Source organism: Dipodomys merriami, unplaced genomic scaffold (assembly GCF_024711535.1).
Source record: "Dipodomys merriami isolate MVZ:Mamm:240054 unplaced genomic scaffold, mDipMer1.0.p SCAF_2, whole genome shotgun sequence".
Taxonomy (NCBI): domain Eukaryota; kingdom Metazoa; phylum Chordata; class Mammalia; order Rodentia; family Heteromyidae; genus Dipodomys; species Dipodomys merriami.
The window spans coordinates 15,705,215-15,719,706 of record NW_027203381.1 but is presented as its reverse complement, the minus strand read 5'-3'; the positions used below and the strand labels follow the sequence as shown (position 1 = coordinate 15,719,706).

Sequence of the window (14,492 nt, the reverse complement as noted above, 5' to 3'; positions counted from 1 at the left end):
GTGTGTGTGTCTGTGTGTGTGTGTGTGTGTGTGTGTGTCTGTGTGTGTGTGTGTGTGTGTGTGTGTGTGTGCGCGCGCGCGCGCACACGCGCGCGCTTTCCTGGGTGGGGAGTCTGGGAGCCTTCCTTGAACATTTTTGCTCAAGTCTGATATTCTGCCTCTTGAAGCACACATCCACTTTTGGCTTCTTGGTGGTTAATTGGAGATAAGAATCTCAGGGACTTTCCTGCTTGTGCTGGCTTCAAACCTCAATCCTCAATCTCAGCTTCTGGCATAGAGGGGGTTACAGGCATGAGCCACTGGCACCCAGCTGGTCATTGTGTTCTCATTTGTTTTTGTAACTTCTTATTTTCCTGAATATAATAACATTTTGATCCTTTCCTCTTCTATCAAAATCCTTCTTTTCATTGCAAGCATCATTCCTCCATAACCAATGCTACTCACTCCCAGGGTCATCCATAGTTCCATAGCATCAATCACTGCAGTATCTGTTGCAAACATCACTCTTCAATCATGATTCTAATCCTTGTCCATTTAGCTTCCTTCTTACAACGATCATCCACAGAGACATTCAACCTATTGATTCTATAGTATCTACTATTTCTTGTCCTTCTTCTTTTCCTTTACTTATTAACCATGATAAATTCCATGGCTAGTTGACTATGAGTTTCCATCTACTCTGACATTTTTGTGCTTGAAGTTAGTTGGAAGAAATAATCAACTGTGTTGATCCAACTCACTCCCAAGTAATAGCTACTAATCTCATGCGAACTATTACCACCTTTAACAGCCAGGGTATGTTTATATCAGCCTCTCTCAAACATATTTGTCATGATATTTTTTTCTTTCTCTCCTTGATTCTTCATCTTCATATTACCTTCACTGTTAATTAATGTTGCTTCTATTCTCCTAGAAAAATCAGAAGGGAAGTTCTATAAGCTCCTGTATCCAACTTATCTGCTTATGTCTTAGCTCAGAATCCTTGTGCACTAAATCCTACTAATTCCACTTTGAAAAAAAAAAACACATCTAAACAATCCTTTTCTCAAATATCATTAGTTTTACTCACTTGCAACAAATTCTACTTGATCCTTCCCTCTCCTCTACCACTCTATTCTCTTCTTCTTTTTATTTTTATTTATTTGTTATTTTCAGTTGGTTGTGGGGCTTGAACTCTAGGCCCTGGGTGCTGTCCCTCAGCTCTTCAGCTCAAGGCTAGCACTCTACCACTTGAGCCACAGTGCCACTTCCGGCTTTTTCTGCTTATGAGGTGCTGAGGAATGCATGGGGGCTTCATGCATGCAAAGCAAGCATTCTACCAACTGAGCCACTTTCCCAGCCCCTCTTCCTCCTTTCATAACGATGTTTCTTGAATTGCTAACTTCCCTCCAATATCCCATATTCTGATTCTGATTTGTCTCTAATATTTTATGGAAACTATGCTTTTACCATTGATCTTCATGTTGCTAAATCCACTGGTGATTCCTGGCCCTCACATTACTTGGCTATTCGCAAGTTTTGTCTCACTTGATGGTTTCTACCTTTCTAGACGTTCATCATCTCCTGATGTTAATCCTGGGACTGTCATTTTAGTTCCTATTTCTTTATTACTTCCAGTCTCCCTATCTGTAGATACTGAGTTGCCCCAGGACTCAGGCATTGAGGGGAGGGGAGGAGGAATATCTTTTCATCTACTTCAGAACTTTATGTTCTATCAATACATTGTTTTTTTCTAAATTTGAATCTCTGGTCCCAACTTCTAACCTGTTCTTCAGACTCAGAGTAAATTCCTTTCTGGATTTCTCAGAATGCTCCATTGACATGGGAAATTTATGAACAAAACCAAATACCTATTTTTCTTAAACTCTAATCTCTCTCTACCAGATACTTCTTATTGCAGATTATCTTTCAGCTTATTAAATCTTCATTTTTCTCACTAATTAAGCTGAAGTCTTTGGACTCATTCCTACATTCTCTCCCTTTGATACCTTATACCAAATCCATTGCCAGGTCTTCACAATACCGTGAGAATAAGTCCTGACTCCATTAAAAAATACATTTCCTGGTATTTGCTATAAAATTATACAGAAATATGAAAATATTTTATATTTTTCCCCTGGGTGATAGAATGAAATATGTTCATCCTATATAATTCTAGTTTTATACTATTTTAATGTTTATGAAAAATTAAACCCTACATATAACTCCAAACCCCCCCCCAATAACCCACATTCAGTTCTCTCTCTTCTTCCCCTCTCCCTTAAAGTACATCCCTAGCTTATGATGCAATAAATAACCTGGCCCAAACTGGCTGATTTCACCTCAGCAGCTGAGTCAACCTTTTAAAGTGCAAGTTGAGTTTTGTCATTTATCTGCTTTTAAACCTCTGACAACCTGCCTAATTCAGACTTAGCAGAAGTCCTTCCTACCCTGGTGATGTGTTCTCTCTGCATCCTGATGCTTACTACCAATATTATTCTAGTTGCTTGCTCCTTTTTAGTCCCACGGGCTCTTTTTTTTTTTCTTTCCTTTTCTTAAATTCTTTTTTTATTGTGAAAATACTGTACAGAGGGGTTACAATTACATGGGCAAGATAATGAGTACATTTTTTATCAAGCATTGTAGCCTCCTCCTTTTGTTTCCCCTTCTCCTCCCTTCCCAGCCTCCCCCCACCCAATCCTCCCCGTGTGCCCCACCCCCCTGCCCCCCGCACCAAAGTTGCAAAGTTCATTTTCAACATAATGACTTGTATATCTCATTGTTGTAATGGGTCCACCTGTATCCCTATTTAAACAATTTGTTTTTCCCCTTCCCCTCCACAAATTATACCGACATGAAATACAGTGAAAGCAGGGGTTATACTGTGGGGGAGGGACATACAAAGCAACAAAGAAATAATCTTATAAATGTGTTAGAAACAATCGCATAAAAGAAAAAAAACATTTGAATACATATCTTAGGGTTCATTTTCCCTGACATCACCTTATCTGACCTTTTCTGCTTGACTCAGACATATACTAGATATTGCAAAAAAGGGAAACCTGTTCTTTTATATTTTCTAAACAAACCAGCACTCCTCCCTCAGAACATCTATACTTCTTTTCAGTGCTCCTAGAACACCCTGTGTCTGCAGACCCATGGAGATCATTCTCCAAACTCCACTAATGCTTCATGAAGTATCATAGGCTGGATAGTTCCACAATGGCTGTCTGTATGCTGCCATGCCAAGGAACATAGTAGCTGCTCCGGTATGCATGTTCTGAGGCTCAGTTCCTCACAGTGAAGATTACATAACTGGCAGGCCTACTTACTTCTGCTGTCTTTGTTCTATCCAAACACCCATTCTATTGGATACTGCTACCCACATTGAGGTGGGTCTTTCTCTTAGTTTGTTGCCCCACATGAGGATTATCTTCATAAAGCTCCTCACATATACCACCAGAGGATGGCTTTAACTGCTTTTTTGCTATTTTCCCAGGCCTTTCTCAATCCAATCAATGGATTAGCCATCACAGCTGGTGACTTTGGTTCCTAGCATGGGGTAATACTGAAACCCGATGTGGAAGGTCATGATAAATATTAAGTAAATGTTTTAAAGGTGTTGAAACATTTGTTCTTTTCCCAGTGCACCAAAAGCACTCAATTCTTTTTAGCTAATGCCATGTGCAAATGATTGTGTGGGTTTCAAATTGAAATGAATGAAATATAGGGTATTTCCTGACTCAGAGAGATATGTATTACCTTCACAAGCCCATTAGATCCTTAGATAATGTAATTATGATCGTCTCCCTTTTCCAGGTAAACATGTTCAGAAATACTTTTAAAAATGCTGCCTAAGAACCTACATGATTGTAAATATTAGACTCAGGATTACAATGTAAGGTTCCACCTCCAGTGATCTCTTCACTATATACACAAAGAAAAAGATATTCCCTAAAGGACTACATGGAAAATATGCTGGGAGTTTAGTTGAGCGAACTGAAATACATTTGTGGGCATCGTTCAATTTAATCCTCACAATGGCACTGTGAAGTAGGCAGATAAGGGACTGGTATCTTCATTTTGCAAATGAAGCTGGGAAGACTCCCAGATAGCCTCTGATGTGTTCAAGGTCACACTCACTATTTTGCAGCAGAACAAAGGCTGGAGCAGGTCTTCCAACTCGCAGCACTAATGCCCTAATGCTCTGTATTTCTCCATGCTGCAACAGAAACCTGTGCTCCACTGCATGAGATTAGAGACTAGCTTTTCAGTGATTGACATGGGAGAGTCATGTTAGAATTTACTGTGCATTACAGTCTCTATATGGAGTTACATATTCTTTCTCCACTCTTCTGGGTTGAGGATACAGCAGGTGATGAAGGTTGTTATCCATGAAAGGAATGTATTGTGATGGAAAGAGGATGAGTCACAATCCAAAGCAACCCAGTGGCCCTGGCTAAAAGCTTGGCAAAGCCAGTCCTCCTGCTAAAGCCAATGCTGATCTGCAGTTTTTTCTAGACTCAGTTCCTTCTGCCTCAAAATATTCTTAGAGCACTGAATGAGAGAAGAGTTATTTTATTTTTCCACAGGATTCAAGACATTTTGAAATGTAAAACATGCTATCTATAGATGTCATTGATAAGTGAACCAGCAATGATTCGCTTAATAAATACTGAATGACCATCAAAAGCAGACCCAGTACTATATCGGATATGGTTGAGATGTCAAAACTTTCCTTGGAAGCTATTTAGTGAAATTTAAAAGACCATCTTGCTGGTGAATATATCTAAGTATACAGAGTTAAGAGCACTCATGGAAAGAAACACACTTCTATAATCAATGTAAGGACTGTTCACAGGGTGTCTCTCCCATAGTCAAGATTACATTTTGAAGAGGTAATGAGTAAAGGATCAGACTAGAGGTCATCTGGATGGAGGCCATAAAAGATGGATCAGAGAAGATGGAGCAGTGAGGATAAACTTAAGAGGTATTTAGGGGGAGAAAGTAATTGGAGAGAAAGCTACCACCCACAGTCACAAAGTGTCTTCTATATTTCAACGAGGGAAAGCTGTTCAGGGCTCTGGGATAAGGACGCTGGAGACTGTCTATGCTTGGGAATGAAGAGGATAAACTCCAATCTAAAGTGCTATATTTGGATTCCATTACAACATTCCACTAGGGTTATTAAGAAAAGCCTTGAGAGGGCTGGGAAGGTGGCTCAGCGGTAGAGTGCTTGCCTTGCATGCATGAGGCCTTGGGTTCAATTCCTCAGCACCACATAAGTAGAAAAATTCAGAGGTGGCGCTGTGGCTCAACTGGTAAAGCACTAGCCTTGAGCTGAAGATCTGAGGGACAGCACCTAGGCCCAAAGTTCAGGCCCACAACTGACCAAAAAACAAAAACAAAAACAAAAGCCTTGAAAGTAAGATTTCTTTTATTAACTTTAACTAGTTGTACAAAGGAGTTGCCATTTAGCAAAGCAAGTTTATAAAATACAGTGCAATTTGATCAATGTCACCTCTTTCGTCATTTTCACTAATTCCTCCTTTACCCATTCCTTCCTTCACTCTTACTTTTATGGGAGATAGATAGATAGATAGATAGATAGATAGATAGATAGATAGATAGATAGATAGATAGATAGATAGATAATTCTTAACTGCATTCTCCCCTTCTTCAAAGAAGTTTTTAGCCAAGACAGAAATTCTGTGAATACCTGTAATAAAGAAGAAAGTCTCCACTTCTTATTATGTTTTACCTGCAATACATTTTAGGGTTCTTCTTTTTGTCTAAATAGCATGGATTCCAAAATCCACAGTTCCAGAATAATAAGGAACTTAGCTTTATAGAGTTGTTGTGTCTCTTGATTTGAGCACTATTTCAGCAAATATCACCTTCTACTTTTGATATCTTTTTAGTACTATGCAGATATTTTTGAGACAACATTTCACTCTGTAGTCCAAGCTGGCCTCAAACCCCTGATTCTCCTGTTTTAGCTTTCCCAGTGATTGAATCACATGCTCAGCTTTCTGCGTTCCGTTCTTACACTCTCTAAATATATGAGACTAAAAGTTAAATACATGAAAAGGAGATGCTAAAAGTCTTCCTTCCCTACAAAGAAACTGCTGTATGGGAACTCTATCGGTGAGAAATGGAGAAGGCACATTTTGAGAGATTGAATTGGAGTCTTTATTGGAGAACTGGCAACTGCAGGGGGACTCCTGGCTCAAAGACCTGCAGCCCAGTACGGAGGCTGAACACAAATCCACGTTTGGGGTGGAGATCCAAATCCAACAGAAACAGACCATAGAGGGAAATGCTCAGGTACCAACAGAACCTTCCACCTAGGGAAGTTGCTCAGGGGTCTGCTTAAGCCTTCCATACTGGGGGCGGGGAGATATGCCTCAGACTTTCCAGTGAATCAGACCATATAGGGAGATAATCAAGGGCAAGCATTCTTATAGCTTAAGCTCTCCCAAGGCTAAATAGCATGACATCTGCAATTTAATGAATGGCCTCTTGCACCTGGAGGCTTTTCAGAGCTGAGGTGGAAAACCCCCTCCACCCCGGAAGGCACCAGGATGATCATGAGAACAAGGCCATGTTGCTTAGACCCAGTTTCCTTACTTCAAAGCTTTCATGTAATTCCTACAGAAAGCTACTAATTAGGCATTTCACAATTCACATCAGTCTTTGTTGCTCATCTCAGAGTTGCAGCTAAATGGTAACACCCTGGTGCACTTAGCAGTATTTACTATATATACGTGAGACTTCTTGTTACAAATAATCACTAGGAAGCAGGATTGTGTTTAATCTGTACATTTCATTTACTTCTGAAATATGAAAAACAAGTTCTGAATTCAGTTAGAGAAAAACAGAAAGCAAACAACAGCAAATAAAACACAAGTAATTTTTCCTTTCCCAGGAAAGAGTATCAGAGGAATAGGTTGCTTTGAGTAGAGGCTACTCTTTTTTTTTTTTTCAGGTAATAAAATAGGGTTCCAAGAAGTTAAAGTATCATGCTGAAGGTTAAATTAATTAAGTTGGGAAGGAGCTTGAGATCTAATGCAGGTTTCTAGGCATTTGTAAATCCATTTTATGTACAGACTTAATGAAATGATTCTAAACTTTTCTCATTTATTTATTCTTTATTAAAAAAAACAGTGAGCATGAGTAATAGAGACCATCTGGTATATATGCTGAGAGTGAATGAAGTATGAATGGAAGATGACTTCTTTTCTGAATTAGGAGAAGATGGTGAGAAGCAGCCAAGCTTTCACATCAATTAGATTCAAATTAGATTTTATTTGTAACATGTTTTCTTTCTTTTTTTTCTTTTTCTAATGAAGAAGGAAATATTGTGCTGCCCACTGGTGGATCATGTCTCTTATCCTAGTTACTTTAGGAGGCTGAGATCTGATGATCCTGCTAAGGTCAACCTGGGCCAAAAAGTCTGTGAGACTCTTATCTCCAAGTAACCAACAAAAAGCTGGAAATTGAGCTAGTCTCAACTGGAAAGAGTTAAAAAGCTTAGGGAAAGCACACCCAGGCCCTGAGTTTAAGTCTGGCACAAGAAGAAGAAGGGAGAAGGAGGGATAAAGAAGGGGGAAGAAGAGGTGGAGGAGGGAGAGGAGGAAGAGGAAAACGAGGAGGAGGAGGAGGCAGTAGGAGGAAGAAATAGGAGTCCAGAGAAGTGAACTTCTAACCTCAATTTAAATGAGGACAAAGACAGGGAAGAAAGAGAAAAGGCAGAGACAGGCAAATGCAAGGGTGTGGGGACACATGACTTGTAGCAGAGAAGTGTCACAAAGTTTAGGCCGTAATGGGAATTCTCTTGATTTTCCTGTGGAAAGGAGATTTCACTAATTATAGGATGGCTGACAGGCCAAAGCTATGGGCAGGAGGTGGATAACTTATGTATGTTAAAAATGAATCTGTCAGTACAATGTAGAAAGACCTGGGCTATTCTAATATTATACATTGTTAACTTCAGACTAGAGCAGAGGCCAGTCTCCAGGACAGGTGTCCCAAATGCATGCAGAGTTAGGATGCGAGGGTGCATCCCACACCACCATGATTGGCTTTATGCTTCAAACTCTGTCAGTGGTAAAGATTTACAGAGATTATATGCCAGGGAGGCCTGATGCTCTCTGCTTTACCATATTAAGAGTGTATATCATTCAGAAATCCCCACCCTTGCTCTTGAAAGCCTTTGCTTGATTGCAATTTCACTTTGAGTCTCTCCAAAAGCATGGCAAAACTCAATGACCAAAGGAAAATGCACTACGTATAATTCCTCTGAGGGATTTGAGATATCATCAAGAAAGAACTCAAGAAACACCTGAATTGATGAGGAGTTCTTTCATCGCTCAGTTCATTCAGACATATTGGAAGAATACCCAGAAGGTCTAGAAAAGAATGCATTTGTAGTTATCTTTTATGTCAAAACCCCTATCCAGGGAGTTTTATCATCTTAATCTGTATTGCATATTCCTCCATGCTTAGCAGATCAACTTATGTGCACCATGTAGACATTTGTATAAGTTGGTGGATGTACACGCTTAGATGTGTCTTCATGACAAGGCAGACAAGTACATGCTACTCTTAAGTTTCATGAACAAAAGAATTTACTTCCTGTCAGTAACTCCACTTAAAGTAACCACAGGAGCCAGAGCTTCATATATGCACAGGAACACTTAGCATCTGCATTTTCTTTCCTACAATGAAAGAACACGCATAAATGCATTTGTTGACAATACTGACAAAGACCAATTTGTACAATAATTGAAACCTTGATTTCTGGCATTAGCCGGGTGTTTACATAATGCATCTTCCTTCCTCCATTCCAGATGTTGCTGCTTATTTTAATAGCGCTTTGTTTGCCATGAGTTTTGATTTTAAACTATAAAGAATCTAGGGAAAAATAACACTTCTATTTTACCAGTTTCATCCATGTTTATCAAATGACTGGGCTAAATGATTTCATTTTGCAACTTTGATATCCTAGGGAACGAGCCTTGAACACGACCCAGCCCGGGTCCTTGCAGCTTACTGTGGGAAACCTGAAACCAGAAGCCATGTACACCTTCAGAGTTGTTGCCTACAATGAATGGGGGCCCGGGGAGAGTTCTCAACCCATCAAAGTGGCCACTCAGCCTGAATGTGAGTATGCCAGGGGAAGGGTATATTAAGAAATCCTTGTTTTCGTTCACAGCATCCTGAATCATATCAGAAGACCTTTTGAGGTGACAGAATGGAAGGGAGATTTTTGTTAGTGTGTTCATTTTTGTGGGAGGATTTTTAAAGGTGAGGTAACATTTCTTTGAAGCATGGCCTCTTGACTTAGGTCATTGTTATTCTTTATTTTTAAATATGGTCTTTGTATTAGCTTTAAGTAGTTGCACAAAAGACTTTGAATTCAACATATCAGTTTGTAAGTACAATATGTCTTGATCAACATCACCCCTTGACTTATTCTCTCCCATCATTTCCAGCCCCACTCATGCTCTCAATTTACCTGATTCTGTGTTCACACATGTACCTTGAATACTATGACTACCCTCAACCACTCTTTCCTGTAATGGAAAATTACCAACTAATTTTTTTTTTGTTTTGTCGGGCATGGGGCCTGAACTCTGGGCCTGTGCGCTGTCCCTCAGCTCTTCAGCTCAAAGCTAGTGCTCTACCACTTGAGCCACTTCAGGCTCTTTTTCTGTTGAGGAATCAAACCCAGGGCTTCATGCAGGCAAGGCAAACACTCTATAACTGAGCCACCTTCCTAGCCTGGCAAGGAACTATGAAGGCTTAATTCACCCATATAATCACCTTTAATTCAGCCCACATATGAACTTTCTAAGAAAGTGGCTTATCCTGATTAACACAATTTTATCAATATTGTTGGGATTTAGCCACCTTCTTGAAAGTTTGCTATTTTAAGATTTTTCTCATGGTCTTTGAAGAGTGTAGCATCAAAGGGGGAAGGGACATGGCAGGGAACTCCTAAACCCAAGGATTTATTACAGATCATAATTATACTCAAGAGGCATTCAAGAAGCTACCAGAAGGCGAGCAAAAACAAGAAATGTAAAAGAAAACTTCTGTTGTACCATATCATTATCCTCTAACATAAATCACTTTCATTGAACTACTTGATCACAAGGAAAAAAGATGTGCACGCTTGGACCAATTTATAATTCTATAATTTCTACTGTTGGAAAAAGAGAAGTTCCCAAATTGTTTATTTGACAACTCTTTCTATACCATATAAGATTTTCAGATTTTTAATCCATTTTAATGTTATTTACAAAGCTGAATTACCAATGAGCCAATCTTTATATTATTAATTAAAAATTTATAATCTAAGAATTAAATCTAAGGAATGACTACTTGTAACATGCTGCCTTATTTTAGATACTTAATCTCATCTACTCATTTCAATTAATAATTAGTACTTGTATTTTTTGTTTGCTTTATGAAGAAACAGAATGTAGAAAATGATTTGGTATACCTTTGGAGGATGAATTATAAAGTAGAAATAATTATTGGTAAGGTGAGAAAATGATTTTTGTACTGGGTCAGATCTTGGGTGATTTGTATTAGCTCATCCTTCTTGAGGAAGGAATAGGCATCCAGAATGCATCTGAGTGCTGGAAGATCTACTCTTGGCAAAGTCTTCATTCTTTCTTCCTGTCAGACAAATTTCCAAAGACCAAGACTGATGTATTGATTCAGTGAAGAGGAAAAGGCTAGGCTTTTCAAGTTGTACAAATATTTGCTTCACAAAAACACAATCTCAAATAGCAACTTCAAGAGGGTAGTGATATATGGGTTTTAAACAATTATAAAGACATGCGGATGCCCAAGGAGGACCATTAAATAACGCACAAGACCCAGTACAAAATAGTTTGACTTGAAACTAATTTAACAATACTTAAGGACAACAGAAAGAAAATAAAAAGGAAATAGAGAGATGGCTTTGGGAAAAATTTTAAGTAATAATAAAATATTAACAGCAAAACATGAAGTGCCTTAACATGCAAAATTCTTACAACCTATGAGTTTGCTAACCCATTCCCAAGTTTCTGTTCTTGGCAAAGTTTATTGCTTTGTGTATTTAAATAAACAGATAGTTCCAATTAGGTTAACATAATATTTGAGCCATCAATCATGTTATCAATGTCTCTTTCTTCTCTCTTTTTCTCTCTATCCCCCCTCTCTCTATATATATGTATATGTATATATATATACAGAATGTTACACTTATAAATATTTGGAATTTTCAACTCTTTTAGTGACAACAAATATATACTATATGCTATAAAGTATAGAGACTGATTTTTCTGTCAAACTCCTCAAACTTCTCCAAATTCTATAACGAAAATTCTCACTCAACTTCTGATACTGAAATATGAATTTTTGAAATTGTGTTTTTTTCTCTTGAAAGATGGAATCTCTATGAATTACTTTAATTCTTTTTCTATGCATTTCCCCTTTAAAATTTATTAATATAATTTTTTAAAATTATCCTTAAGTAGTTGTGCCAAGGAGTCTCAGTTCACCATGGTGGTTGCCTTGTTTGAGTAGAGCTAGCTCTAGATGTTGCTGAGGAGTAAAACACAATCTCTGCTAAGGCTTCAGCTTCCATCTTAAGCACTATACAAATAAAACAGAAAAACCAGAAAACAGCATGAGAAGTGTGTGCAGAGTAACTCACTGGACACTGGCTTTTATAAGAATTTAACAATTCACATAAAGTAAGGATAGGCTAACTAAATAATGGCAAGTAAACTCTCCATTGGATAAACTATTGCTGAATGATGCTGTAAGACTGAAATGATCTTCTCTCTAAAAAGGAAAAGAGGATAACTTTCTGTTTTAGAACTATGATATAACCTTGAATATATTTTCCTTAATGGTAGCACTAATAGCTGTAGTATATTCATCGTACTTTGGTCTTTATTGACACCACTATTGATCCACTTACCTTTACTCTTACCAAAGTATAGAATAAGAATTGTTTTGTTTTGTTTTTGTGGGTCACTTATTTTCACTGTGACTTGATTCTATTTCATGAGCATTGTCAAACTGATCACTCATATCTTACTGAGTACACAGGCAGATGCTACAATGAAGTAGGCAGAATTTCTCCTTCATTTATGAGAGGTATATAACTTTTTTCATGTACAAAAGAGTCAGTTTATTCTTCATTATTCCATAGCTCATTGCTTGCTATCTTGATTATAGAGACTACAGTAGGTAAATTATGTTATATGAATAATAGGTGTTGCATGTATATTTTATGTTCTGTTCCTAGCAACAAATGCTATTCTTGCAATGTAAAAATAGTCTCAGGGGGGGGGAAATGAGCCCTTCATGTCCACCTTTGCTCAGCAGTCCATCAAATGATTAGAAGTTGAAATATACCAGAGATTGTCAGCTTTCCTTCCTTTCTCCTTTTGTCTCTCTGTCTCTCTGTCTCTCTGTCCCTTTGTCTCTTTGTCTCTTTTTCTCCCCTTCTTTTAAGCACATCTTTCTTCTTAGAGGAAGAACAAGGGCTGATTTCATTATTTGGCCACACTATCAAGATTTAGAGGCACAAAGGGAAGGAAAAGTTTGTCGGTATTTCCCTTTCAGACATAATGATCTTATCTTTTGAAAATGGGTCTCATCCAGGGATGCATTTGCTTGCTTCTTTTATCACCATTTTTCTAAATGTGATGTAGTAATTGTCCACTAAAATTACATAGCTTTTATACAAATTGAATTTCAAAGTTTTCATATTATTGAAAATATCAACTCTATTATGAGAACCATCTTTTCAAGGAATAAAAACTGATGGAGAATATGTCTGAAATATAAATCAGCCAGCCACTCTCTCTACAAGTGCATACATTTTACAGTAATCATTCAGACAGATCAACAATCCGAGATCCAGTTTATGGAATAATCACCTGCAATAGAAAGGCTTGATTTATATGAAAGCTTGTGTCCTCCGATTGTATCTTTCTTTTGCCAAACCTTTGCCCTATCTCTCCTGCCTTTGTGGTGTATAATTTCTCCCTTGTATTATCAGCTAGGATTTAAGTCCCTGCCTGCTTAAAGACATGTCTAATCTTTTCATACCACATGTGGCGAATTTTTCTGAATTATGATTTGAGGCCCTATAAGTTCTGTTAAGGCAGTTTAATCATCAGGGATGTTAAAATGGACCACATACTGGCTTTGAGGGCTTCAGTTAGAATAGGAAACCTGTTTACTAGACCACAACCCAATTATGTACAAAACCCTTTTATATTTAATCGTTGTAAGCAATAGTCTTAAGTCTATTATATTCACTAAAGGATAAGTGAAAGCAACCTCCCAAACTGACTTTACAATATATTATGTGGAGGAATAGTTGTATTTGCTTTTTTCTTCCATTTCTGGATTAAGAAAACCCAACAGGTCTCTATTTGCATTATGATTATAAACACCACAGAGAGGATGAATGACATCATGTACTCAAAGTTGCTCTTGTATTCCAGACTTTAGGGCCTTTAATCACTAAGACTTCCCTTTCCTAAAGTCTATAGGGTGGACATAGCATTTCCTCTGTCCCTACCTCTGTTTTGAAGATGACATGTGGGAATAGGAGAAACCCCTGCATCTATCTTGCCATCTGGTAAGCCCAGAGTAGCAGGAAGTCCTGTGACCCCACCAGGATTAAAGGAGAACCCGATTCCAACAGAGCTAACTTAAATACAAAGTGGGACACACATTAGGATAATCATGCATGTAAATAAGGCTAATATAATAACTCATTTACAGTCTGGAACTGGACTGATTACAACCAGCACTTTTATATACTTCATTACTTCCCTTTAATTAGTCTTTCTTTTGGCAGGATGTTACAACCTGTCTTGTTCTCTAATTCTGCCCGTTGTACATCTTCATAGCCATAACTAAAATTTGAAGACTTCTGCTCAGAAAACACTACAAATATGCCACAACATTACCATAGTATGGATGGTTGGTTAGAGGATGCCAGTACAATATGTTTGTACTTAATATGTTGCCAAGATGTGAAACATAAGTTACAGTGATTTCTCATGATTCTATGCACTAAGCATACCATCTTTATTATGGTGGCATACAGCTTATTTCTTTCATCAGTTGAGCTAGTTTACAAATATTAACTATACTGCAAGGTGAATTGAATGAGTATTTGTGAAAAAAAATTGATCACTACCTAATTAACAATGGGCCAGCTATATGGTCATGAATGTGCTAGACGTGAATAGTAGAAAGAAATAAAGGGAATCATCAGTATTCAGCCACTGATGACATTTTTGAAAGTCTCTGGTGCAAAGTATGTTTTCAAGTATTACAGATATAATCTGGAATATGTTAAGTTTTCTGGTTTGGCATCCTCAGTAACAGAAGGCATAAGAAATCCATTTGGATTTAATAGTCAATTAGGCACAGTATCATATTTTTCATAATGATATACATCAATGGAGAAATTAGAAGGT

The 14,492-nt window shown here is 37.9% G+C and overlaps 1 protein-coding gene across 2 annotated transcripts in view; it reads left to right on the top strand.

The window, feature by feature from the left end:
* Positions 1–14,492, top strand: part of Dcc (DCC netrin 1 receptor) — a 1,013,564-nt gene that overhangs the window by 700,612 nt on the left and 298,460 nt on the right. For both annotated transcript variants that reach the window (XM_070029124.1, XM_070029123.1), the window contains exon 9: positions 8,990–9,144. In XM_070029124.1, coding sequence (XP_069885225.1) covers positions 8,990–9,144 — 155 coding nt within the window. The remainder of the gene's footprint in view (positions 1–8,989; positions 9,145–14,492) is intronic.